General features: G+C 41.8%; 1 protein-coding gene across 1 annotated transcript; it reads left to right on the top strand.

Annotated features, from left to right (window-relative positions):
* The first annotated feature begins 3,304 nt into the window (after positions 1-3,304).
* On the top strand, positions 3,305-23,323 carry PLAC8L1 (PLAC8 like 1). Its single transcript, XM_043590199.1, has 4 exons — positions 3,305-3,775; positions 8,995-9,128; positions 21,793-21,929; positions 23,062-23,323. The coding sequence occupies exons 1-4, from the start codon at positions 3,651-3,653 to the stop codon at positions 23,200-23,202; spliced, it is 537 nt and encodes a 178-aa protein (XP_043446134.1). The 5' UTR covers positions 3,305-3,650; the 3' UTR covers positions 23,203-23,323.
* The last annotated feature ends 1,696 nt before the right edge of the window (positions 23,324-25,019 follow it).

Here is a 25,019-nt window from a genome sequence, read left to right as displayed (position 1 = left end):
GGTGAGTAAACTGGGCCGTATTATAAAGATTTTCAGATTCCAGGATGAAATTTGAAGCTGATTTGTCTGGAGAATTACTGCCACTTTTTGATGTGTGGATGAGGTGATAAGTGTCTTCTCTAGTTTGTGGTCGTTTTGTCCATCTCTTTTCACCGTGAAAAATTCATTCATTTAGTTGTTGTAATGATTATTTAGGAGACATCTGTTTGCCTGGCTCTGGTAGGGTCTCATTGTTAGCTGATACTTCGTCACATTGTTTTCTCTCCTTGATGTATTTGGACATAACTTCACATCAGGGGTGCCTGGGTGGCTCAGTCAGTTAAACATCCAACTCTTGATTTTGGCTCAGGCCATGATCTCATGGTTCTGAGATCGAGCCCGTGTCAACATGGAGGCTGCTTGGGATTGTCTCTCTCCCAGCTCTCCCCTCTCTCTCTACCCTTCCCCTGTTCTCTCCTTCTCTCAAAATAAATTAAAAAAAGGAAAAAAAAAAAAGACTTAGAGGCCACCTAAGACTTGCAGCATCAATTAAGTTTTCTAATTGCCCACTATTAGGCTTACAGTTCGATTGTTTGTAAGGTGGGAACCCCTTCTTTAACTTCCAAAAAAAAAAAACCAACAAAAAAAAACAATAGGCTAGGACGTGATCCTCGCTCGTAAGGGCTTAAGGAATGTACTGCATTTTCACTTTGGAGGAGCAGGTGGTATTTGTTCTTCTGTCCCTCATTCTCCTTATCCTGGGTCCTGTTTAGAGCTGTCCTGTGCAGTAGTTGAGCTACTAACCACGTGTGTCTAGAGTACTTGGAAGGTTGCTGGTCTGAACCGAGGTGTGCTGTAAAAGTGTAGAACATGCTTTTCATTTCACAGGCTTAGTATGACAAAGAGAATATAAGATGTCTCTGTAATAATTTCCTTTGATATCAATTACATGCTGAGACAATGCTTTGGATAAATTGTGTTAAAAATGCATTAAGGGACGCCTGGGTGGCTCAGTCAATTAAGCGTCCGACTCTGGGTTTCAGCTCAGGTCATGATCTTGCAGTTGGTGAGATCAAGCTCCAGGTCGGGCTCTGCCCTGACAGCATGGAACCTATTTGGGATTCTGTCTCCCTCTCTCTGCCCCTCCCCTGCTCGTGCTGTCTCTCTCTAAATAAATAAACTTAAAAATACATTGAAATTAATTTCATATTTTTTGTTTTTACTTTTTAAAAAACATGGCTACTAAGAAATGTAAAATTGCGTATGTGGCTTGCATTATATTTCTGTTGGAGAGTGTGGTCTAGTAACTTGATGAAATTTAGGGTAAACATTACATCATATTGCATCATATCAAGTGGTACATAGGATGAGCTTGTTCCACTCTTAGTAATACTAAATTTGGTATTTTTCCAAACTCTCCATTATAAAGACACATTTTGATAACTTTCAGAAGTTTCCATTTTAAAGGTATATATATTTTAAATCACTTCCAGAATTTTTGTTGTAATGATACTAAAAAAAAAAAAATAGCAACACTCAGAACTTTCCATTTTAAAGATAGATTTTGAGTATTTCTGGAACTCTCCAGTGTTAAGATATGTTATTTTCTTTTGCAATTAGAAATCTGTGGAGTGATATTTTGGCACCTTGGGAACATCCTGTTTCCATTTTTTTTTTTACCTAGTGGTTTTAGTACCCGTTGAAGATCCTTTCCTGAATAAGTTATGTTAGAAGCTGTTCAAAATGGTGATTTTTTAAATGCTATTATTTGTTTTTCATAAACAGTTGTCATTCTTCTGTGAAGAACACTCCTTTTTCTTTTTTTCATTTTATTTTTTGGTGAACCAGTTATGTGGCATGTGGATTAGTCACTTCATATAATCGATGTTTGATTAGAAAAGTTAGGTACAAGTGAAATTTTTCTTTAATATAATTTATTGTCAAATTGGATTACATACAACACCCAGTGCTCATCCCAACAGGTGCCCTCCTCAATGCCCATCACCCACGTTCCTGTCTTCGCCAGGCCCCATCCACCCTCAGTTTGTTCTCTGTATTTAAGAGTCTCTTATGGTTTGCCTCCCTCCCTCTCTGTAACTTTTTTTCCCCCTTCCCCTTCTCCCCTGGTCTACTGTTAAGTTTCTCAAGATCCACAGATGAGTGAAAACATATGGTATCTGTCTTCCTCTGACTGACTTATTTCACTTAGCATAACACCCTCCAGTTCCATCCATATTGCTACAAATGGCATGATTTTGTTCTTTCTCATTGCAGGCACATGTACCTCAATGTTTATAGCAGCACTTTCAACTGTAGCCAAATTATGGAAAGAGCCTAAATGTCCATCAACTGATGAATGGACAAGTGAAATTTTAAAATACGGAATCAGGGGCACCTGGGTGGCTCAGTTGGTTAAACATCTGAGTTAGGCTCAGGCCATGATCTCACGGCTTGTAGGTTCGAGTCCCGTGTCGGGCTCCGTGCTGACAGCTCGGAGCCTGGAGCCTGCTTCAGATTCTGTGTCCCCGTCTCTCTCTGCCCCGCTCATGCTCTGTCTCTCTGTTTCTCAAAAATAAATAAACATTAAAAAATTTTTTTAAATATAAAATATGGAATCAGCTTACATGTACAATGGTTGTTCACTGTTTAAAGGAACCTTATTGTAAGTCTTTTTTCGCAAAGCTAGTAATCACCCATTAATTTCTGCTATCCTTACAAACTTTAATTTTCATGTATAACACATTTATTCAACAAATTATTGAATGCTTGTTATGTTGCAGACACTGTGTTAAGCATTTAGAGTGGGGTGGTTAGCAGAAGAAGCGCGGCTGTCCTTCGTGGAGGATGCATCCTTCCAGATCAGGAGACAGAGTTGCCCAGAACTCAGTGAGTGAAGGCGAGTAGGAAGCTGTCTCTGCAGCATCTTGATTCGGGAAGTGTTATATAGGCTTTGCCTCACAACCCTGCTTAACAAATGCTTTGAAACTCAGAACCTGCAACAGTCATTCTCCATGGGTTTGATGAGAAGGGTATATAGCAGAGCTGGCAATTCCCTCCTGTTGTCTTTCTTTTTTTTTTAAAAAAATTTTTTTTTTCAACGTTTATTTATTTTTGGGACAGAGAGAGACAGAGCATGAACGGAGGAGGGGCAGAGAGAGAGGGAGACACAGAATCTGAAAGGGGCTCCAGGCTCTGAGCCATCAGCCCAGAGCCCGACGCGGGGCTCGAACTCAACGGACCGCGAGATCGTGACCTGGCTGAAGTCGGACGCTCAACCGACTGCGCCACCCAGGCGCCCCCCTCCTGTTGTCTTTCTAATGTAACGCTGAACTATGATTGTAGACCTTTTCCCTCAACTGCACTTTTTTCTAATTTTCTTTTCTCTCTGGACATTTCCCCAGCATTGCTGGGGTCCACACCTCCATAAGGCATGTCTCAGAGGCTTACTTCGGAGACTCTTAAATACCCTGAACGTGGACATGTCCAGTTAGATGTGTACCTGTCTTTAAAGAAATAAGATGTCTGTTGTTACAGTGCTATGACCTCAGGTTCCAGAATATCAGTGCAACATTCTTTAGAAGGGATGTTTCACTTTGGATTAAGTCTACGTTTGGAATCAGCCTATTGTCAAGGGGAGAAGGTTAATCCCGGTGACAGGAAAACACCCCACTATGAACTGGTTTGGAAATTACTTCTCTAGATTTCCTGAGGATGTTTCCTTACTCAACATACACTCACCTCTGTTGCTTTCACTCAGATCATCCGAAGATGAGCAACATTTTATTTCCAGCACGAGGTAGAGAGTTTGGTGATACCCTTTTCTTCCAGGTTTTTCTCTTTGGGTAGCATGTCAAATCTCTCTCTCTCTCAATCTCTTTAACAATCAGTCTCTTCTATGGGGCGCCTGGGTGGCGCAGTCGGTTAAGCGTCCGACTTCAGCCAGGTCACGATCTCGCGGTCCGTGAGTTGGAGCCCCACATCGGGCTCTGGGCTGATGGCTCAGAGCCTGGAGCCTGTTTCCGATTCTGTGTCTCCCTCTCTCTCTGCCCCTCCCCCGTTCATGCTCTGTCTCTCTCTGTCCCAAAAATAAATAAAAAAAACGTTGAAAAAAAAATTAAAAAAAAAAAACAAAAAACAATCAGTCTCTTCTTATAAGGATCCAGAGAGAAGAAAACTGGGCTTGAGAAGAAAGTAGTTGCTATCCTTTTCTATGGGTACTTGAGAAGGGACAACCGATGAGTTCCTTCAGGCCGTGCTTGGCTAGTGAAAAGAGAAGGGCTGGCTTGGGTGAAAGAGTGTCTCTTTACCCTTAAGTTACAATGTCGAACCCTGACCAAGTGAAACTTTATTTCTGGTGGCTGCTAGTAATTTGTACCCTTTTGAAATAAAAACTCAAGGGCTTTGGCTTCAGTTAAATTTGAAGTAATCAAGGAGGCCTGAATGGAAGGTGGAATGAAACCTTAGAATTGCAAGTTTCATCAAGGGAGAGAGAGAGTGACAGGAAACCCCCTTCAGGCAGAAGCACCAGGCAAGTGGGGCCATGGCCTGGGGAATGCGTTCTGCTTCGAGAAGAGGAGAAGGACAGAGTGAGGTCAGAAAGGGGGAAGGGTGTGTACCTTCAGTAGGAGCAGAGAATTGGAATGACTTGAGTCAGTGTCCTGCCTCCCACCAGATGAAGCCTCCCTGTGCTTCTTTCTCTTAGGGTGACCTCACTGCTTGGTTCTCCTGGGACTGTCCTGAGGTTCGCACTGGAAGTTCTCCATCCTGGGAAAACTGGGATGATGGGTCACCGTGGCTGAAGTTTTAGGTATTTGGGCAGCACACATGACACCTGGGAAACTGCCCCAGTTCTCTTCCCTCTGTTCTTTGTTTCTCAGAAAAGGGTACAGAATGCTCTCTGCTAAGTGCAGTATCACTAAGTGACAATAACAACAACCGCCATCAACTGCAAGTGCCTGATCTTGTTTCATCCTCCAGGCAACTGGGGAGGTGAGATGTTTTTAATCCAGTTTTATGGAAGAGAGGCCAGAGCTGAGGGCTCTGACAGGGTGTGTTTTCCGAGGTCAAACAACTAGAAAGCAGCTGAGCCACATTTGAATTTTAGGGTGCCTGGGTCTAAAACCTGTCCTCTTCCACTAAATAAAGAACTTGCTCAATTTGATGGCAAATGGACCACTGGTCTGATTTAGCAAAGCTCTGTGACCATCGGCCTCATCTTCTGTTTCCAAACTCTTTCCTGTTCTTAATGGTAGTCGAAGATTCCCCGGGATATGCGGGGAGCTCAGAGATGTGCAGGAAGCTACAGTAGGTGCTTTAGTCTGATACTTGTAGCAGCCCCTGATTAATTATTCAGTTTTTAAAGGACCTACTAAGTGCCTGGCACATGGAAGGTGCTCAGTGAAGGGAAGCTATGCTTGTTGTTTTAATTATGACACATGAGCTATAATCTTGAGCTGCAACTTTTTAGTGAATGCATATCAATTCAAACATTTTAATATTAAAATAACCAAGGATTCAGGGTATTAAGACACTCAGTAATACACTTGCTGAATTCAGAATTAGGCAAACACACCAAAAACAACTTTTTTTTCCCCCACCACGGAGAAGGTGCTTGCTGTCTTTGCTGTTTGATTTGGAATAGAGGACAGCCTTCCTTGCCATCATAAAAGCTGTTACACACAGAATGCTGAGATGGAAGAAGAAATTGTTTTCTAGGGCTGAAAGCTGTAAATGGTTCGTTTCAGGGAAAAACCTAATCCAGAGGCTCAGGCCTATGAAATTCCTTTACTAATATCAGAGATAATTGGAAGTTCCCAGTATAAGGACAGAAGCCCCAAGTTGTGAGCGTCACATTGAGAGATAAATGCCTTGGCCTGTATAGAGGGATGCGGGGAGCTCTTAGGCCAGTCTCTGCTTTTATTTCCTCTTTCAACACCTGAGAGTTGTACATTTGCTGGAGAAGGAAACACAGTTAAGATCACATGATTTATAACTAGATTTGAGGAGGACTCAAAGAGACATGGGCATTCAGTTTGGTCCGGTTCAACAAATAACCAACCACATGGCCCTTAGGTGTCAAGGTCGTGTGCTGGATTCTGGGCTTATATGGAGAAGCAGGATGTCCCTGCTGACCCCAAGGAGCTCACACGGAGACGGAGGAAGTAATAATAAATTAATTATAAAGGTGGTTTCCTCAGGGCCAATTTGAAATCTTCATGGTTGTCTTAATCTGCTTGGGCTTCCATATCACAATACCGTAGACTGGGTGGTCTAGTGGACAGAGATGCATTTTCTCACAGTTCTGGAGGCAGGAAGTCCAAGGGTAAGGTGCCAGCAAGCTCAGCTTCTGGGGAGGGCTCTCTACCTGGCTTGTATCCTTCTCACTGGGTACTTAACGTGGGCTCTTGACATGGCACTTCTATCTGACTAGGATCCTACCCCTATTCTTTACTGAACCTTAATTACCTCCTAAAAGCCTTCTGGAAGCCCCAATCACACTGGGGCTAGGGCTTCAACATAGGACTTTGGGGGAACACAGTTCATATGCCACAGGCCCTAACCCACATCATTAAAATGTTTTAAAATGTAACTCATACCATAGGTTATATCCACATCCACATTTTTTTTTTTTTTGCTGTCCAGTAAGTGAAAGGATTTTTATAATTACTTCTGAAATTATTCGGCTAGCAGTAATTAATTCATTTTATGATTGGCACTTGTTTCTTAGTAATCATTCATACTTGGGATTTTCTGCAAAATGAGAATTCTAAATTGTTTCTCAGTGTAATGAAATATTTGTGGGTTTGTAAATTTGACGGTTAATGAGATCGGCATAATGCTAGATTTTTGTGTTTAGTTGAGCATTAGCTAATTTTGCGGTCTGTCTTATAGTTTTTATATTTTGGAGCCACTATTTTTTTCCAGGTCTCAAATACTTTTGCAGGCTCTTGGAAAGTGTGTTAGCCTCTAAGCATTGCCTATAAATACCTAAGGGATAAAGGGGCTTCTAGCCAGGGAGCTCCTGACCTTAAGCTCTCTTCCAGGCTCTCATGCCTCTCCCAGCTCGTGTCTCACGGGCCCTGAAGACTGGCTCTGTTCCAACCGTCCTCTTCCCCACAGCCTACCTCCTATTCAGTGTTCCTTGCCATCTCTGTTATGTTGACATCAACACCCACCTAGTGGGAGACTCAGAGGTTCCCGCGGTCATCATCAGTGATCTCCATATCCACCTGTATCAGGTTTCAGGATGGTGCCAGGAAGACTGCATAGGTATTGCCTGGCAACTCTGTTATGAGTACTGATTTCTGTACCTCATGTCTGGAGACCTGTGCTGTTGGCTTGGGGCGAGACTTGGGCATCTGTGTTTTTAGCAAGCTCATGTGCTTATTAAAAAGCACACCAGATTTGGGAAGGTGTGGACGTGGGTAGCGTTGGTGGAATGAAACAGAGATATAGATCTTAACAAGAACAGTGCACCCCCGTTGCATTTATTGCCCCAGTTTAGAGATTCTCAGAGGGCCCTTCTGCTGTTTCCAAGATGCCCTGAGGGTGTTGCCTTAAGGGTGCCCAGGAATGTTCCACTCTGGCCTCCAGGCTCTAGGTCCCAGGTGCTGAGCGTTGGTGACTAGTACCGCAACGACAGCTGTTACGGGAAGAAATTCTGCTGTCTCTTGTTTATTTTGTCTCACGGATGAGGCAGGCTCTTTAATTCTTCACAGCACACCAGAGACAGGTACAAACTGTTAATGAGGCTTGCCAAAAGGGAAGCACAATCTAGAATAATTACTACCATGTACAGGCTCCCTCCTCTCCATCTGCCCCTTCCGTAAGGCTAGGTACAACTTAGCCTTCACTGTGGGGCTTGCCCCAGGTATCCCCATGGTAGGAGCTCAGGTCAAACTGTCTCCAGAAAGAGAAAGACGTTTTTCCACCTCACTTTTAAAGCCCATCCCCACCTGTTGGGATGAACACTGGGTGTTGTATGGAAACCAATTTGACAATAAATTTCATATTAAAAAAAAAAATAAAGCCCATCCCCTGGGCCCATATTTCCTACTTCAGAATGATAGAGTAGAATATCTATTCCCTTCAGTGAAAACGAACCCAAATTGTACTTTGTGGGCCCAGTAGGACAATCTTACAGTACTTTGATATCAAGACATCTTCTTTTTATTTTATTAAAATTGTTTTTAAGTTTATTTATATATTTTGAGAGAGAGAGCAAGCCGGGGAGGGACAGAGAGAGAGGGAGGGAGAGAATCCCAGCCAGGCTCCACGCTGTCGGCATAGAACCGCATGTGGGGCTTGAACTCACGAACCTGAGTTGAACCTGATCAGACTTGAGCTGAAATCAAGAGTCAGACACTTAACCGACTGAGCCACCCAGGTGCCCCTCAAGACGTCTTCTGAAGTCTTGGTTGTTCACTTAAATGATACTGCATGTTCAACTTCCATAGCCTAGTCCCGATTTCCATGTCTGATTCCTTATTAATCTCTTCAACAAAGGCTCAAAACCCTTGGGGTGTATGTAGCCTCACTCAGGTCACCTTGTTACATACTCTCTGGGCATAGCAAACTAATTATATGTCCTTCATTTGACATAATAACCCTATGAGGTCATTTTTCTTTATCTCATATTTGGATAAACAGAAACAGGTTAAGCGACTTCACCAAGGTCACTTTTCCTGGAAGTGGCATGCTGGGATTTGAACTGAAGCCTCTTGGTTCCAAATTGTGAATTTAGCTATTAGGAAACACTGAGGAAATAGGCTGGGCATTAAGGTGGAGTGACAGGATCTGGAATAAGCATGCCATTAACAGAGATAGGGCACAGTCAGTGGAGAAGGAGTGATGAAGTAGGAGGGGAGTACATGGTGAGGAGCTTGGGCTATGAAGTAAGAACCACTTGGCATTCTTGGGTCCCTTTCTCCTCTTTATCACTCTGTCTTGGCTTAATGGTTATCCTTCTGAACCATTATCTTTGTTTTCAAGTTAATCACCATTTTGACTCTCCAGGAGCCATGCACCAGCCCAGGCCGTGACGAAGCAGCCTGTCTGGGGAGATACCGGCAGGACCACAATCATGATTGTCCAGACAGGTGGAGACTGGAGCACTGGCCTCTTCAGTGTCTGCAGGGACAAGAGAATTTGTATGTTTTTCCTGTTCATTTTGAGTTCTCCTTTACTATTTTCTTTCCCCAGGCATCAGATGGGTGCAAAAGCTACGTCAGGCACAAGGACAGAAATATAATGTTTTTAGAATAACTGGACTGATCTTCTAGTGACTCATATGCACTTATTGGCAGGAAAAATCCTGCTTTTCAGGGATGGGAATGCTTTTATAGAGTCAGTGGTGACTTCAGAGATTTTTCTTTAAATGACAAAATTCACTGTTGGCAAAGATGCCTTAGTGGGCCCCCCCATCTGCTGCCGGTGGGAGTTTAAATTGGTATAACCTTCCTGCCGGATGGCTTAGCAATACATATAAAAAGAACCTCAAGTGTTACATAGTGTTTGACCCAGTAATTACATTTTTAGGCGTTTAGTCTAAGGAAATAAATCCACGTGCTAAGATTTAGCAACATTAAATTTTGCGGCATCGGATATCCCAGCAACAGTCTGGAACAACCTAAAATATTTGATGGGGGCATGCATACAAGGAATTATTATACAGCCATGAAAAGTCATGTCGTAGAATAACATTTAATGGGATGAAAGATGTCTTGGTATTTTTTAAGTTTAAGAAGCAGACTATAAAGCCAAGCATGATAGATACCATTTGTGGAAGGGTGGGGGCCATACTTGAAAAATGCCAGGCGGGATACAAATACAAAAGTTTATGACATGTCTCCAGATGGTAGGCTAATGAATCATTTTTATTTCCTTTTTTTTGCTTATCCCTTACTAGTATTTCTATGAGAAATGTGTGGTACTCTTATAAGAACAAGAATAATCACAAAAGAAGCCCCCTTTGTTGACCGAAATATTTTCATATGCTTGTTCAGCTATAAAGATGTACCAATAACACTGTCCACCAGCTATGCGATTTTCCTCTGGGAATGAAAGTTCAAAGCACATTGATTTCATTTTTATCTTAGGACATTCTGATGTGTCTCTGGTACCACACATCAGCATTCCCTTCCAGGTCCTACCTTTGCCCTAGGGAGCAACTCGGTCACAGGGTCTTTCTTGTATATGATGGGGTGAGGTGTGTGGGGGGGTCCCTTTGTTGGATAAGCATTAGCTACTAATGTTGAAAATCCAACAGACCCTGGATCTAATATTTTGGAAGAATATGGCTTTCCGTGCCCATTGCAGGTTTCTGAGAAGGTCTGAATTTGTTTCTAAAGCCTCACAGAGTTGATCAATCAGCAATTGATCTCAGCCATTTCGTGGTCCACATCCCTATTCAGCCGAGAGTCTTGCTGAGACCAAAGCTCTCCCACCATGTTTTGGTGCTCTGGTCATCCAGCCTTGAGCCCTTCACCGTCTGCCTGGGCCTCACAGAGGAAAGACTGCCCAGTACAAAACCTTGCCCTCCATCCTGTTCCTTTGTCCATCTGACCCAGAGCTTAGCAGGCTTCTTCCTGCCTCTGCTATCTGTGTGGACTTCTGACCAGATAATGATGGCAGCCATTCTCTGATTCTCTCAGCATTCTTCTTTGTTCTCTTCCAGATACTCTGACTTTGGCTGTCCCCCAGTACTGAGGTACAGAGAAGACAGAATAGCCATGTGGAGACATAGCATTGAATTGGGAAGTGGACCATTTTCCTTTCCTAGCTTGTAGGTGGTAGTTGGGGGACCACCAGTGCATTTTCTAGTAGGACAAAGCCTCAAATATACTGTAGTGGTGAGGAGAACATGATTATATGAGATAGACCTTGCCAGATAGAGATCTTAACTCTGCCTCTTACCGGCTCTTTGGCCTTGAACAAATTCTCTGGAATTTGCCACCTCTAAAGGGAGGATAATAAAGGTGCTTACCTCAGGGGTTGTTGTTAAGATTAAAACATAATGTCTGGAACTTATAAACACTGCCTTGGAACTTAACTGAATCAGAGTTTTTTGGGTCGCATGCTATCGTTGAATAGTCCTTTCAAAATTCTTGTCTACCTACAGCTTCTGAATGTGACCTTATTTGGAAATAGGGTCTCTGCAATGTAGTCTAGTTAAAAAGAGGTTATAGTTGATTAGGGTGGAACCCTAATCCAATGGCTGATGTTCTCATAAGAAGCAGGAAATTTGGACACAAACACTCAGAAGAGAAAGCCAGGGGAAGAACAGAGGCAGAGATTGGGGTAATGCATTCCCAAGCCAAAGAATGCCAAAGATTGCTAGCATCACCAAAAACTTGGAGAGAGGCATGAACCAGACTCTTCCTCCTGGAGGAGGAACTTCTGGAAAGAATTAATCCTGCTAACACCTTGATTTCATACTTCCAGCCTCCAGAATTGTCCAGTGAGAATAGTTAAAAAAAATTTTTTTTAATGTTTATTTATTTTTGAAGGAGAGAGACAGAGCATGAGCAGGGGAGAGGCAGAGAGAGAGGGTGACACAGAATCCGAAGCAGGCTCCAGGCTCCGAGCTGTCAGCACAGAGCCCGACATGGAGCTTGAACTCATGGACTATGAGATTATGACCTGAACCAAAGTCAGACAATTAACCGACTGAGCCACCCAGGCACCTGGAGAATAATTTCTTTTTAAAATTTTTATTTAAATTCCAGTGAGTTAACATACAGTGTAATATTAGTTTCATGTGTATCATATAGTGATCTAACAATTCCATACATCACCCAGTGCTCATCACAAGTGCATTCCTTAATCCCCATCACCTAGTTTACTCATCCCCCCACTCACTCACCCCTTCTCTAGTAACCGTCAGTTTCTGAGAGAATAATTTCTATCTCTTAAAGAGGCCCTGTTTAGGGGCGCCTGGGTGGCGCAGTCGGTTGGGCGTCCGACTTCAGCCAGGTCATGATCTCACCGTCCGTGAGTTCGAGCCCCGCGTCGGGCTCTGGGCTGATGGCTCGGAGCCTGGAGCCTGTTTCCGATTCTGTGTCTCCCTCTCTCTCTGCCTCTCCTCCGTTCATGCTCTGTCTCTCTCTGTCCCAAAAATAAATAAACATTGAAAAAAAAAAAAAAAATTTAAAAAAAAAAAAAAAGAGGCCCTGTTTGTGGTATTTTGTGATGGCAGTGCTAGGAAACTAATACACAAACATTGGACTTCATTAGAATGCTTTGGGTAGCTCACAAAATAAAAAAATCAACTAAAAACTAAGCTCAGAACAGACAACCTGCATTATCAGGAGCTAGCCGACTGTCTGGTTAATTCCAAACATTTTGATCCCTTTGAGAATAAAAGGGATAAAAATTTCCTGTCTGAGAATTGATGGATCAGATGGGGTGGAATTTGCCGGGTTTAGGTCATTTGGAAGGGCAGTCCCATCAGTATTGCCCACAGTAATGAAGGGATAATTTCCCAAAATTATTGTCGGGTTACTGTTAACAGGAAATGTCCAACAAATACCCAATGAACTTAGTGAATCTAAGGTATTAATATTATCGTTCCTGTAAATTGTTACTATTCTCCGCCGTTTTGGGAGCAAAGAGTAGAGTCAGGAGACTTCAACTGGCTGCTGCACCATGATTTGTACTTAATCCCAAGAGCACCTAAAAAGTTGGCTAAAGCAATGACCATCCTCACCATCCCCTCTGCCTTAAATGTTGCTTCACTGCTTAGCTCTGTTCTCCATGCTCATTAATGTTCCAACCAACTGCACTAGATCTCCTGAGGAGTCCTAGCCTGTTCGTTTGAGAGCCCATTCTGGGGGCAAGGTGAGAAGGGAGAAAATGCGGAGAAATAGAATATTCTTTACATTTTGGCATGATCCGTGGAGAAGAGGCCCAGGATATACAGTACAAGGTGCTCTTGAATGTTCTATGTTCCAGTTGTTATAACCTGGATGGGCCTCCATTTTATGACTGCGCAGTGTGTCTCTAATCTCACTGTCTCAGAAGAAAACTTAAAGATAATATCACTTTCCACCCTCGTTCACTGCACTGTGTTTCCCAGGACATGGGTGGAGTAAGAGGGCTATGCATCCTGGGTTTCTTTTCTTCGTTGTTAAAAAGGGCTACTTTATCCACAGAATTCCGATTCGAGCAAACCACTGTGAAAATAGTTAACAAACTTGGGAACAAAAAGGAGAGCTTCTTTCCATGACCTTGTCCATGCCAGATTCCCATCCTGGGACAGTTTTCCATTGAATTTTGAGAATTATTGCTACAATTTGTCCTCCATTAGACAAAGGGTACATTATGAACAGCAATGATTTCCATTTCTTTTTGACATTTTGCTTCTTCATTTTATTGCAATTACTTTTTTTTTTTTTAATGGCCTCTCTCTCCCCACCTTGGTGCTTTTATGTGAATTCACAGTGCGCTGCGATTGGCAAATGGTTGCTTCTGCGTTCTTGAAGCTGGGGTTTCTGAAAGCTCAGCTGTGAAGATAAAGTTGAGGGGAAATGCATGGCTGCTAAATGGCATTGTGAGTAGAAGGTGAGGTGTCCCAGCGTTGGGAATGTTTGTGATGTTGCCCCAGAGAAGGTTTATATAGAAGGTGTAATCAACATTGGTTTGTCATTCAACCCCTGTTTACTGAGCTCCTACCTGTGTGCAGACAGATGGTGGGTGTTACAGATGTAATAGTGAATAAGACGGAGATGGTTTTGCAGATAGACAATAAGCATGTAAATCAATAAACAAAAGCATGGCAGTTGTGATAAGTGCCATGAAGGAAATAAATAGGGTGCTATGGAAGGAATCCATAGCGGAGTGGGGTCAAGGATGGCCTCTTCGAGGAACTGACTTAAGCTGATTCCTGAAAGATGGGAAGAAAGCAGCTACTCAGGCAACCTCCCTGTGGAGGGCACCATAAGCACCAGGGGGTAAAGAACTTGGTGCGACTGGTAACCATCAGATGCCCAAGATGGGGAGAATGAAGAGGGCCAGGATTTTTGTGCCCTAGAAGAAGAAAAGGCATTGAAAAGCCTTCAGCCTGGGATTTGTGTCCCTGAACTGTATCTTGGGTAAACCATACACACCCTGAAGGCAGGGACCACTGTTGTCTTGCTTACCACTCCGGTGCCCAGCAGAGCACCTGGCCCACAGGAGGCACGAAGAACTATTTCCTGGACATTCCATCAATGAATGAATCTTAACCTGTATTCTCAATTCTTTCTTTCTTGCCCTTCATTGAAAGAATAATAAATCCTCTGAGTTGGAAGGGCTGTTGGAGTCAGCTGGTCTGGCCCCTCACCTGCTTGGTTAAATCTCCTCTGCATTATGCCTGGCGAGAAGAACCTGACAAGTTTGGCTTTCTGAACATTTCCAGGAAGGAGGGCTTCTTTCCTTTGGAGCCAACTCAGTGCTTTGAAGGAAAAAAAGAAAAGAAAGGGAAAAAAAGAGAGAATATTTTGAATAGGTTTGCCTGCACATGATGCAAAATTCAAAAGTACCTATGCCTTTGATATATTTGCCATCTGCCCACCCAGTTTCCACCAGAGGCACCTGCTCTTACTTGAGGCCAGGTAGAGTCTATATGCTTGTAAATATATAAAATAGTTTTAAATGAAAATAGATTAATCTTTTTGTTATAAAGCTATCATGTAATCATCATAAAAAAGGAAAACACACAAGGCTTATAAATGAGAAAAGCAGGATCCTGTAATCCCAGCTGTCAGAGATAATAATTGTTAATATTTTGGTATCTGTCCTTCCAGAAGTTTTGCTGAATGTGTCTGTGTATAATTTCCACAAATAGTAGAATTGTAAACACACACTGTTCTGCATCTTTGTTTTCAATTTAACGGTATATCCAGGGTATCAGACCATATCGGCACTTCTGGAGCTAATATTTTAAATTGCTGCATAGATTCCCTTGTATGAATGTACCATGATTTATTTATCCAGAAATCCCCATTGGTGCACCTTCATTGGACCTCCAGACTTTTTGCTATTCACACCAATGCTCCGTGAATGTCTTTGTACAGATGTCACTTTTGCATGTGTGTGAGTTTACCTGTTGGATAATTGCTGAGGAATAAACCTGCTGGCCAAATAGTATGTTCCATTTTAAATCTTGATAGTTGCTGCCAACTGAGTCTCCATTTGGAAGTTGTACTAATGTACACTCCCGCCCTCATTGTATGAGTGTGCCCCATTTCTTTTTTGAGCATCTCTTACTGTTAGATGGCTCTGACTTTTTGTAATAATTGATCTGAGCTATTGCTTCGCTGCAGCTTCCTCCCACCTTCCCTACCTTTGCTCTCTGGGGCTCCGCACTCTGGTTTTGTGTAGGCTTTTTCTTTTTATCTTGCTTCCCCTGTGAGTTAGGAGGATGAATAACGAACCACATTTCGTGCATGAGGGTGGAGTCCATCTAGGAGGACAAGCCAGGAACATTTAAGCCGTGGGTGCTTACATAACTACCAGGCCTTTGGGTGTAACATAAGAAGAAGAGGCCAAATTTATGGCTCAAATCCCCTTTTGAGCCTGAGCTCCTTTAAACAATACATATATATAAAACAATACATTTTTACATATATGTATATACACAACACGTGAGTGTGTTCACCTTATAAAAAAAATGGAACATTACAGAACAAGAAACTATGTCTCCTCTTTTTTATTAAATCAGTTTGGATTTAATGCACACACATGCAAAATTCCTTCCAGATATTTTTCTCTATTTATATATGTATCCATGAGTAGTATATACTATTGTTTTGTAACTCTTTAAACAAAGTATCAATAGTATTACGCTGTACATATCATAATGAACTTTGATTTTAAAATTTTTATTTTATTTTTATTTATTTTTGAGACAGAGACAGAGCGTGAGTGGGGGAGGGACAGAGAGAGAGGGAGACACAGAATCCGAGTAGGCTCCAGGCTCTGAGGTGTCAGCACAGAGCCTGATGCAGGGCTTGAACCCACGAACTGTGAGATCATGACCTGGGCCAAAGTCGGCTCAAGCGACTAAGCCATCCAGGTACCCCCACTTTTATTTTTCTTAACTCAAAATATGTCTTAGAGATTTAACTCTGTTGGTTCTGAATCTTCCACTGAACTCTTAATTATTCCATAGTAGGATTTATACCATCATGGCCTATTTACACTCTCATCTATTAGTGCACATTTAAGTTTTAAATTTCAAGCTGCAGATAATGCTGCAGTGGACATCCCTGTGTTCCCTCTTTGTGTGCACGTGTAAACATTACTCTAGGGTAGATACCCCTAAGTAGAATTACGAGATCCTAGAGTGCTTAAAATTTTACTAGATTCACCCAATTGCCTTCCAAAGTGATTGTGCCCATTCCTGCTTCCAGTGGGTCCCTGTTCTCTATGGTTCTCAGCAATTTACAAATTTAGAAACATTTGGCATGCTTATGGGTTTCCAATCTGTCTTAACATGCATTTCATTGATTACTACCAACAATGAGTAGCTTTTCGTGTCTTGTTATTGGCTGTTTGTGTTTCCTCTTTGGTGAATTACTTGCTCATGTCCTGTGCCCATTTTCTTCCTTCCTTTCTCCCTTCCTTTTTCTTTCTTTCTTTCTTTCTTTCTTTCTTTCTTTCTTTCTTTCTTTCTTTCTTTCTTTCTTTCTTTCTTTCTTCTTCTTCTTCTTCTTCTTCTTCTTCTTCTTCTTTGTTTAGTTCTTTATCTATTGATGGGTAGGAGTTCTTTGCATGTTCTGGATACTCACCCTTGGCCTGTGATGTATGTTGCAAAATTTTCTCCTACAGACTCTATGGGACAGGGTTCCATCTTCCCACCTCAAGGTGTGAGCCAAGAGTGTGTGTCCTGCTCACTCCATCACACTGGAGCAGTAACATCTGACAAAAAGGAACTTTCCTAAAGTTGCATGGTGTAAGAGTGTTGCACAGGAATAAATACAAAGTAGTGGTAGTAAGGGTGCTGTCTTGGAGCAACAAGCACTGTGGCAAACTATGTACACAAAACATGAGGACATGTGGTGTTATGTGTAGTGGTTAAAACTTTGGGGCCAGACTGCCTGAGTTCAAATCAGGCCTGTGCTCTTTCCCTTTTTTTTTTTTTTTTTTAAGTTTATTTATTTATTTTGACAGAGAGAGGGAGAGAGCATGGGCAAGGAATGAGTTAAAGAGAGAGGAAGAGAGTGGATCCTAAGCAGGTTCTGTGCTGACAGCATGGAGCCCAGTGCGGGGCTTGATCTCACGAACTATGAGATCATGACCCCATGATATCATGACCTGAGCCAAAATCCAGAGCTGGATGCTTAACAGACTGTGCCACCCAGGTACCCCTGTCTATTCCTAATAAATGTATGGACTTGGGTGAATTACTTTTTTTTTTCTTTTCAAATTTTTATTTAAATTCTAGTTAGTTAACATATAGTGCAATATTGGTTTCAGGAGTAGAGTTCAGTGATTCATCACTTACAACACCCAGTGCTCATCCCAACAAGTGCCTTCTTTAATGCCTATCAGCCATCTAGCCCCTCCCTCACCCACCTCCTTCCATCAACCCTAGTTTGTCCTCTATCATTAGGAGTCTCTTATGGTAATTTGTTTCTTAAATTCCACATATGAGTGAAATCATATGGTATTTGTCTTTTCCTGACTAAATTATTTTGCTTAGCATAATACACTCTAGCTCCATCCACATTGTTGCAAATGGCAAGATTTCATTCTTTTTGATGGCTGAATACTATTCCATTGTGTGTGTGTGTGTGTGTGTGTGTGTGTGTGTGTGTGTATGTATGTGTGTATGTAAACCACATCTTCTTTATCAATTCATAAGCTGATGGAAATTTGGGTTCTTTCCATACTTTGGCCATTGTTGATAATGCTGCTATAAACATTGGGATGCATGTACCCCTTTGAATCTGTACTTTTGTATCCTTTGGGTAAATACATAGGAGTGCAATTGCTGCGTTATAAGGCAGTTCTATTTTAAACTTGATGAGGAAGCTCCACACGGTTCTCCAGAGTGCACTAGTGTACCTTCCCACCAACAGTGCAACAGGTCTCCCCTCTCTCTGCATCTTTGCCAACACCTGTTGTTTCTTGTCTTGTTAATTTTAGCCATCTGACAGGTGTGAGGTGGTATCTCATCATGGTTTTGATTTGTATTTCCCTGATGATGGGTGATGTTGAACATCTTTTTATGTGTCTATTAGCCATCTGGATGTCTTCTTTGGAAAAGTGTCTATTCATGTCCTCTGCCCATTTCTTCACTGGATTATTTGGTTTTTTTTGGGTGTTGAGTTTCCTAAGTTCTTTATAGGTTTTGGATACTAACCCTGTATCAGCTATATCATTTGCAAATATCTTCTCCCATCCCGTAGGCTACTTTTTAGTTTTGTTAATTGTTTCTTTTGCTGTGCAGAAACTTTTTATCTTGACTAACTCCCAATAGTTCATTTTTACTTTTGTTTCCCTTGCCTCTGGCAACATGTCTAGTAAGAAGTTGCTCCGGCCGATGTCGAAGAGGTTTCTGCCTGTGTTCTCCTCTAGGATTTTGATGGTTTTCTGTCTCACATTTAGATCTTTCATCCATTTTGAATTTATTTTTAAATATGGTGTAAGACAGTGGTTCAGTTTCATTCTTCTGCATGTTGCTGTCCAGTTTTCCCAACAACATTTGTTGAAGAGACTGTCTTTTTCCCATTGGACATTCTTTCCTGCTTTGTTGAAGATGAATTGATCCTATATAGCTATGAGTCCATTTCTGGGTTTTCTATTCTGTTCCACTAATCTATGTGTTGGTTTTTGTGCCCATACCATACTGTCTTGATGACTACAGCTTTGTAATAGAGCTTGAAGTCTAGAATCATGATGTATCCAGTGTTACTTTTCTTTTTCAGGATTACTTCAGCTATTTAGGGTCTTTTGTGGTTCCGTACAAATTTTAGGATTGTTTGGTCTAGCTCTGTGAAAAGTGCTGGTGGTATTTTGATAGAGATTGCATTGAATGTGTAGATGGCTTTGGTAGTATACACATTTTAACAGCGTTTGTTCTTCCAATCCATGAGCATGGGATGTTTTTCCATTTCTTTATGTCCTCTTCATGTTCTTTCATAAGTGGTTATAGTTTTCAGAGTACATATCTTTCATCTCTTTGGTTAGGTTTATTCCTAGGCATCTTACAGTTTTTGGTGCAATTGTAAATGGGATCAATTCCTTGATTTATCTTTCTGCTGCTTCATTATTGGTGTATAGAAATGCAACTGATTTCTATATGTCGATTTTTATATCCTGTGACTTTGCTGAATTCACATATTAGTTCGAGCAATTTTTTGGTGAAGTCTTTCAGGTGTTCTACATACAGTAATATATCATCTGCAAATAGTGAAAGTGTCACTTCTTCCTTGCCAATTTAGATGCCTTTTATTTCTTTTGGTTTGATTGCTGAGGCTAAGACTTCCAGTATGATGTTAAATAGTAATAGTGAGAGTGGACATCCCTGTCTTGTTCCTGACCACAGGGGAAAGGCTCTCAGTTTTTCCCCATTGAGGATGATATTAGCTGTGGGTCTTTCATATATGGCCTTTATGATGTTGACATATGTTCTATCTTTCCTTACTTTGCTGAGGGTTTTTATCAAGAATGGATGCTGTATTTTGTCAAATGCTTTTTCTGCATCTATTGACAGGATTATATGGTTCTAATCCTTTCTTTTATTAATGTGGTATATAATATTGATTGATTTGTGAATATTAAACCGCTTGGGTGAATTACTTAAGTCCTCTTGCCATCAGTTTGCTTATCTATTAAAATGGACATAATAAGAGTATCTATATTATAGGATTATTGTGAGTATTAAGTGAGTTAATGAATACAAAGGATTTTTAGCAAGGTGTGGCACATGGTGAGGTCTAATATTAGCTATTACATAATAAGAATTTGGCTTTCATATTGTTTTTGATCATATCTGTCTTGTGTACTGAGGTAATTGGATGTGTGTTTTGTTGTGTTGCCTTCAGCATCGAGTACTGCACCCTAATGAACACTTAGACAACATGATTATATGATGGAAAGGATTAAAAATAAAAATAACAGCATGTATTTTTTAAAAAGACTTAATAGTCACAAAGATAAGGTATAGGAATTCCAATGGAGAAAAGAGCTTCTTTACAATATATTTACTGAGGATGGTGGGCATTTCTCTTTTCCAATTAAAGTGGTACAGCTTGGGCAATTGTGTAAACACAATTTATTATTCACTTAGTTTGCCAGCTTTATAATTATACAATTTTGATTAATTTTTTATTTGCAGGCATTTACACTATTTCATAATCCATGCATAAAATGAGATTTGATTGATTTTTTTTTTAATGTGCCATTGATTTCCAAGTCTCCTAATTCAGGGTTGCATACAATGTGACTACTGTGAACTCACAGTAAGTTTACTGGCCCATCTGTCCTCTGGGCTGTTCATGCCAGGGGTCAGTGCTCAGTGGGGCCCTCTGATTTTTTTAAAAAAATTATTTATTTATTTTGAGAGAGAGAGAGAGAGAGAGAGAGAGAGAGAGAGAGAGAGAGAGAGAAGAGCACGCAGATGTGTGAGCTGTGGTGGAACAGAGAGACAGGGAGAGAATTCCAAGCAGGCTCCATGCTGTCACCATAGAGCCTGATGCAGGGCTCGAATCCACATGATCTGATCATGATCAGATCACGATCTGAGCTGAAACCAAGAGTCAGATACTTAACGGACTGAGCCACCCAGGTGCTCCTGTGCATTTTCTTGTGTATAAATTATGTCTGAATAACATTTATTACATACATGCTTTAAAGGTTATGACTAGCTTTTTGGTATTTAATTGTTTGGTATTATTACTGCTATTTTTTGCTGTTTCATAGTCCTAATTATTTGTATTCTTCAAGGTCGTCCTCTTTTGCGATGCTGGATGACTTAACATCTTAACTGTGTATCTGGGATTCTTAACCTGCAGTTCAGTGGATCCTTGGACCCCACAAAACTGAATCACAATTTTGCATGTCTGGGTATCCTTCTTTTCCCTTGAGGAGTGACTTCACAGTTATCATCATATTCGTAAAAGGGTCTGTGACCCAAAACATATTTAAAACAGAACCTCTGCGTTAGATGTTTCATGCAGAATATGTAGGAAACAGTATCAGGAGTTAAAGATCAGTGGCTGAATAAATGAGAGACTGTTTCCAGTTGATGCTAAAGGAACCAAGCCTCTAATAGTTTACAGATTAAAACTGGCAGATGTCGGTGGCTCCATGAAACTAGCAAAAATTAGAGTAACCTTCTGGCCTGAGAAATAGAATACAGTCCTGATGAGAACAGCAGACAGAATCCATGCAGCATAAAAGATCTTTCAATCACATTGACAGAAAAAGGTGCCTGTTATTCAAAAGTATCGTATACTGGGTCTATTTTAAATATTGAAAATAGATAGATGAACATAATAGAAGCAACAGCTACAATTCAACTGTAAAAAATTATTTAATGCTTTTCTCTTGACAGGAAAAAACAATTACCATCATGAACGCTAAACAGAATTGTATCAGGTTCAGCTTTGCCAGTGTTTAACAAAAGAAGACAATTTTGATGTGGCTCAGTTATGGCAATTTTCATACACTGAGTTTTGACAATTGGTTATTCATTCTCAGTCCCTGATTGCAGGGAGGCAGTGTAGCATTAAATTGATGGCACGGGGTTGTAAATGCTCTTTGAGATGTGGAGTTGCTCTGAGCACATCTGAGAACCTTGGTTTTCTTTTATGTGGTTATTGACAGGTTTCTGTGGTCTGTTTTGTCCAATGTGCCTCGAGTGTGACATCGCCAGGCATCACGGAGAGTGCCTTTGTTGGCCATTGTTACCTGGGTCCACCTTTGCACTGAGAGTTGGCACCAGAGAGAGACATAAAATACGGGTAAGTGTGTTTGAAAGTATATGTGAACTTGGATCTCTATAAGAACCTGGATGTCTTTCAAACCTGCGAGTTTCAAAAAAAAAAAAAAAAAGGTCTGGATGAGGATGCTTAAAAACACCACACTTAGTGGAAGACTTTGGGAAAGGAAAGGGAAGAAATTTCTGATTTCATTCATTACGAGGATGTATGTTAACCAAAATGCCACATTATGAAGGGTACTGCAAGTGGCACCTATTATAATGCTGATTACCAGTCACTGGGCTACTTCTGTTTCTCTTTCTCTTACTGCATCAAGAGAAGATGATGGGTAGAATCGCACCAAATTTGGAGGATATACTTGGGATGGTCTGACTTCAAATGAAGACTATGTGGCATATGCAGAATTCGCTTTGGGGGTTCCTGGGGGATGCTTCAGAGTCCATCAATTTCCAGGGCAGCTGAGACTGAGGCACAGTGAGAGACTGAGCCCAGACAGATCAGACCGACCAAGATGTGGCCAGTTAAAGATAAAAAAGACATCTCCTTATATATTCATGTGGAATGATCCCTAAAATATATTTTGAAGTGAAAAAAAAAAGTACAAGGCACAGAAGTATGCAACTATTTACATAAAAGGACTCTATATATACTTGTGTAGACACTGAATTTATGTGGAAGTGCATATAAAAACCTGCCAACAAAAGTTACCCCCAGGCAAGTTCACTGGGTGGCTGGGGACAGCTGTGGAGGAGGATGTTCTTTTTACTTCCTGTGCCTTCTTACTGTGAGAATTTTGAACCATATGTACTTATTACCCACTCCAAAGAAATAAATAATTATACATATTAAGTCCTAACAGAAAAAAAAAAAATGACACGGACAGAGAAGTCAGTGGCTTCCAGTATGAAGTCTGTATCAGAAGCCCTAAGTAAGGACCGGTCTCTGAAGTGCAAGGATGGATAAGCGGTTGAGCTGCTTGGCACTTGGGTATCCTAGTGGGTCAGTGTCCCTGGGCATGGATTTAGGGTATTGACTTGGTGGATCTTGGAAGCCATGGATGAGCTAGGCCTTCAGGAAACATCGCAGAGGCCCCTGGCTAATGGTCATGAGTCTGTGTGGTTGGGTCACAACGGAGACCTGGGTCTCACCCTAGGGCACACTGTGTGAGGACTGGCTGGCGGTGCACTGCTGTTGGCCCTTTTCCATCTGTCAGGTGGCCCGGGAACTCAAGATGAGGGCCTCCCAACTCTACGAAATCTGTGCAGCTCCATCAACCAAGGACAACTTTATCTGACAGAGCCAGAAAACTCTTCCTCCTCACCACCGCCCCCACCCCCGCCCTCCTCTCAAACCCCTCTTAGAAGAGAGAGTTCTTTTCACTGAAATGATATGAAAATAAAGGATTTCTCCCCTACTATCTTTCCTGTTGTTCTCTCTTTACACGCGCCTCCGGGGAAGTCTCTCTGTCATTTGTCTGGATTTGCTCTTCCAGCCTCGCCACATAAGGCAACTTCCAGAGGTGAGTCTGTGCCTTCCACACCCGCCTGGAGTGTGAGAAGGTGGCATTTCCCCCCGGTCTTCCTTCTACCATCCTTTCACGGGAAGCTTTCTTTTGCTCACCCCCTGTTCCCAGAGTGCCAGCAGTGGGGCAGGAGATGGTTAATCTTAGCACCTGGACTGGACGCTGTCACTAAAGCAGAGAAGCATGGTCTCTCCCTTGTCCTGACCCCTTCAGTCCCCACGGTGCAAAGGAGACCGTCTCAGGTTGCTGCTGCTCTTGAATGCCTCCCCACCACCGGCAGATCTTCGGCCTCAGGCTTGAAGTTTTAGGTGGGCAACTGAATTGTGTCTGCCCCATCCGCACCCCCCCCCAAAAAAAAGATGCGTTTGATTTTACTCATATGTGATATTTGAGAAACTCAATAGATAATCATAGAAAAGGGAAGGAAAAATAAGGTAAAAACAGAGGGAAGCAAACCATAAGAGACTCTTAAATACAGAAGAATAAACTGAAGGTTGCTGGAGGGGAGGTGGATGAGGGGATGGGCTAAATGGGTGATGGGCATTAAGGAGGACACTTGTTGGGACGGGCACTGGGTGTTATATATAAGTGATGAACCACTAAATTCTACTCCTGAAATCATTATTAATATACCTATATGTTAACTCGCTTGGATTTAAAAAAAAAAAAAAAAAGATCTGTTGAAGTCCTAATTCCTGGGATCTGTGAATGAAACCTTATTTGGAAATAGGGTCTTGGAGATGTAATTAAGTTAAGTTGACGTCATTAGGGTGGGCCGTACTCCAATATGACTGCTGTCCTCACAAGAAGAGGAGGAGACACGCAAACATAGATGCACAGAGGGAAGGTTCTGCAGAGCTGAAGGCGGCGGAAGAGATTGAAGAGATGTGGCCACAAGCCAAGGAGCGCTGTGGGCGAGGGCAGCGAGAAGAAGCAAGAGAGGATCCTCCCCTAGAGGATCCCTCTGTGCCCACACCTTGATTTTGGACTTCTAGCCTCCACATCCTGGACAGAGCGAGTTTCAGTTGTTCTGAGCCACCCTGTTTGTGGCCCTTTGTTACTGCGGTCCCGGGAAGCTGCCACACCAGCTGTCTGCCACGTGAATGGCACACTCTTGCTTCTGTTAGGGCAGCAGCATGGAACAGGGCTGGGAAGTCCAGGTTCTGAAGCCCAGACTACCTCCTGCATTTGCTAATTGTGTCACGATGGGTGCAATGTCCGTGCCTCAGTGGTAAAATGGTAATGCTGACCTCACAAGGCTGTGAGGATTCTAACAAGTCAAGACTCTTAGCGTGGTGCCCGGCAAGGTGCAAGGACTCCATAAACATAAGCGATTACACCTGTTTAGATGCTACTTCAGATTCACAGCAAATTATGCTGGTTTTCCATTTACAGTTGAGATCTACAATTATCTTTTCAATTAAATTTTAGATTAAAATGGAATCCATTAAAATAATATTAAGTAAATAATAATCTGGATGGTTGGTGGATGTGGCAAACATTTTGAAGGTGGTAAGGCACATTTTATTGACTACTTGTGTATGTTCAGAGTGCTCTACATGTTTTAAGGCATTTAAACCATACGTCCC

Source organism: Prionailurus bengalensis, chromosome A1 (genome assembly GCF_016509475.1).
Source record: "Prionailurus bengalensis isolate Pbe53 chromosome A1, Fcat_Pben_1.1_paternal_pri, whole genome shotgun sequence".
Taxonomy (NCBI): domain Eukaryota; kingdom Metazoa; phylum Chordata; class Mammalia; order Carnivora; family Felidae; genus Prionailurus; species Prionailurus bengalensis.
This window is presented reverse-complemented; position numbering and strand designations above follow the sequence as displayed.

Excerpts from the sequence above, each read along its gene's own strand:
- PLAC8L1 (XM_043590199.1), top strand. The coding sequence starts at position 3,651 with ATGAACTGGTTTGGAAATTACTTCTCTAGATTTCCTGAGGATGTTTCC. Across the intron at positions 3,776-8,994 it reads CATTTTATTTCCAGCACGAG|GAGCCATGCACCAGCCCAGG; the intron begins GTAGAGAGTTTG and ends TTGACTCTCCAG. Across the intron at positions 9,129-21,792 it reads CTGCAGGGACAAGAGAATTT|GTTTCTGTGGTCTGTTTTGT; the intron begins GTATGTTTTTCC and ends GGTTATTGACAG.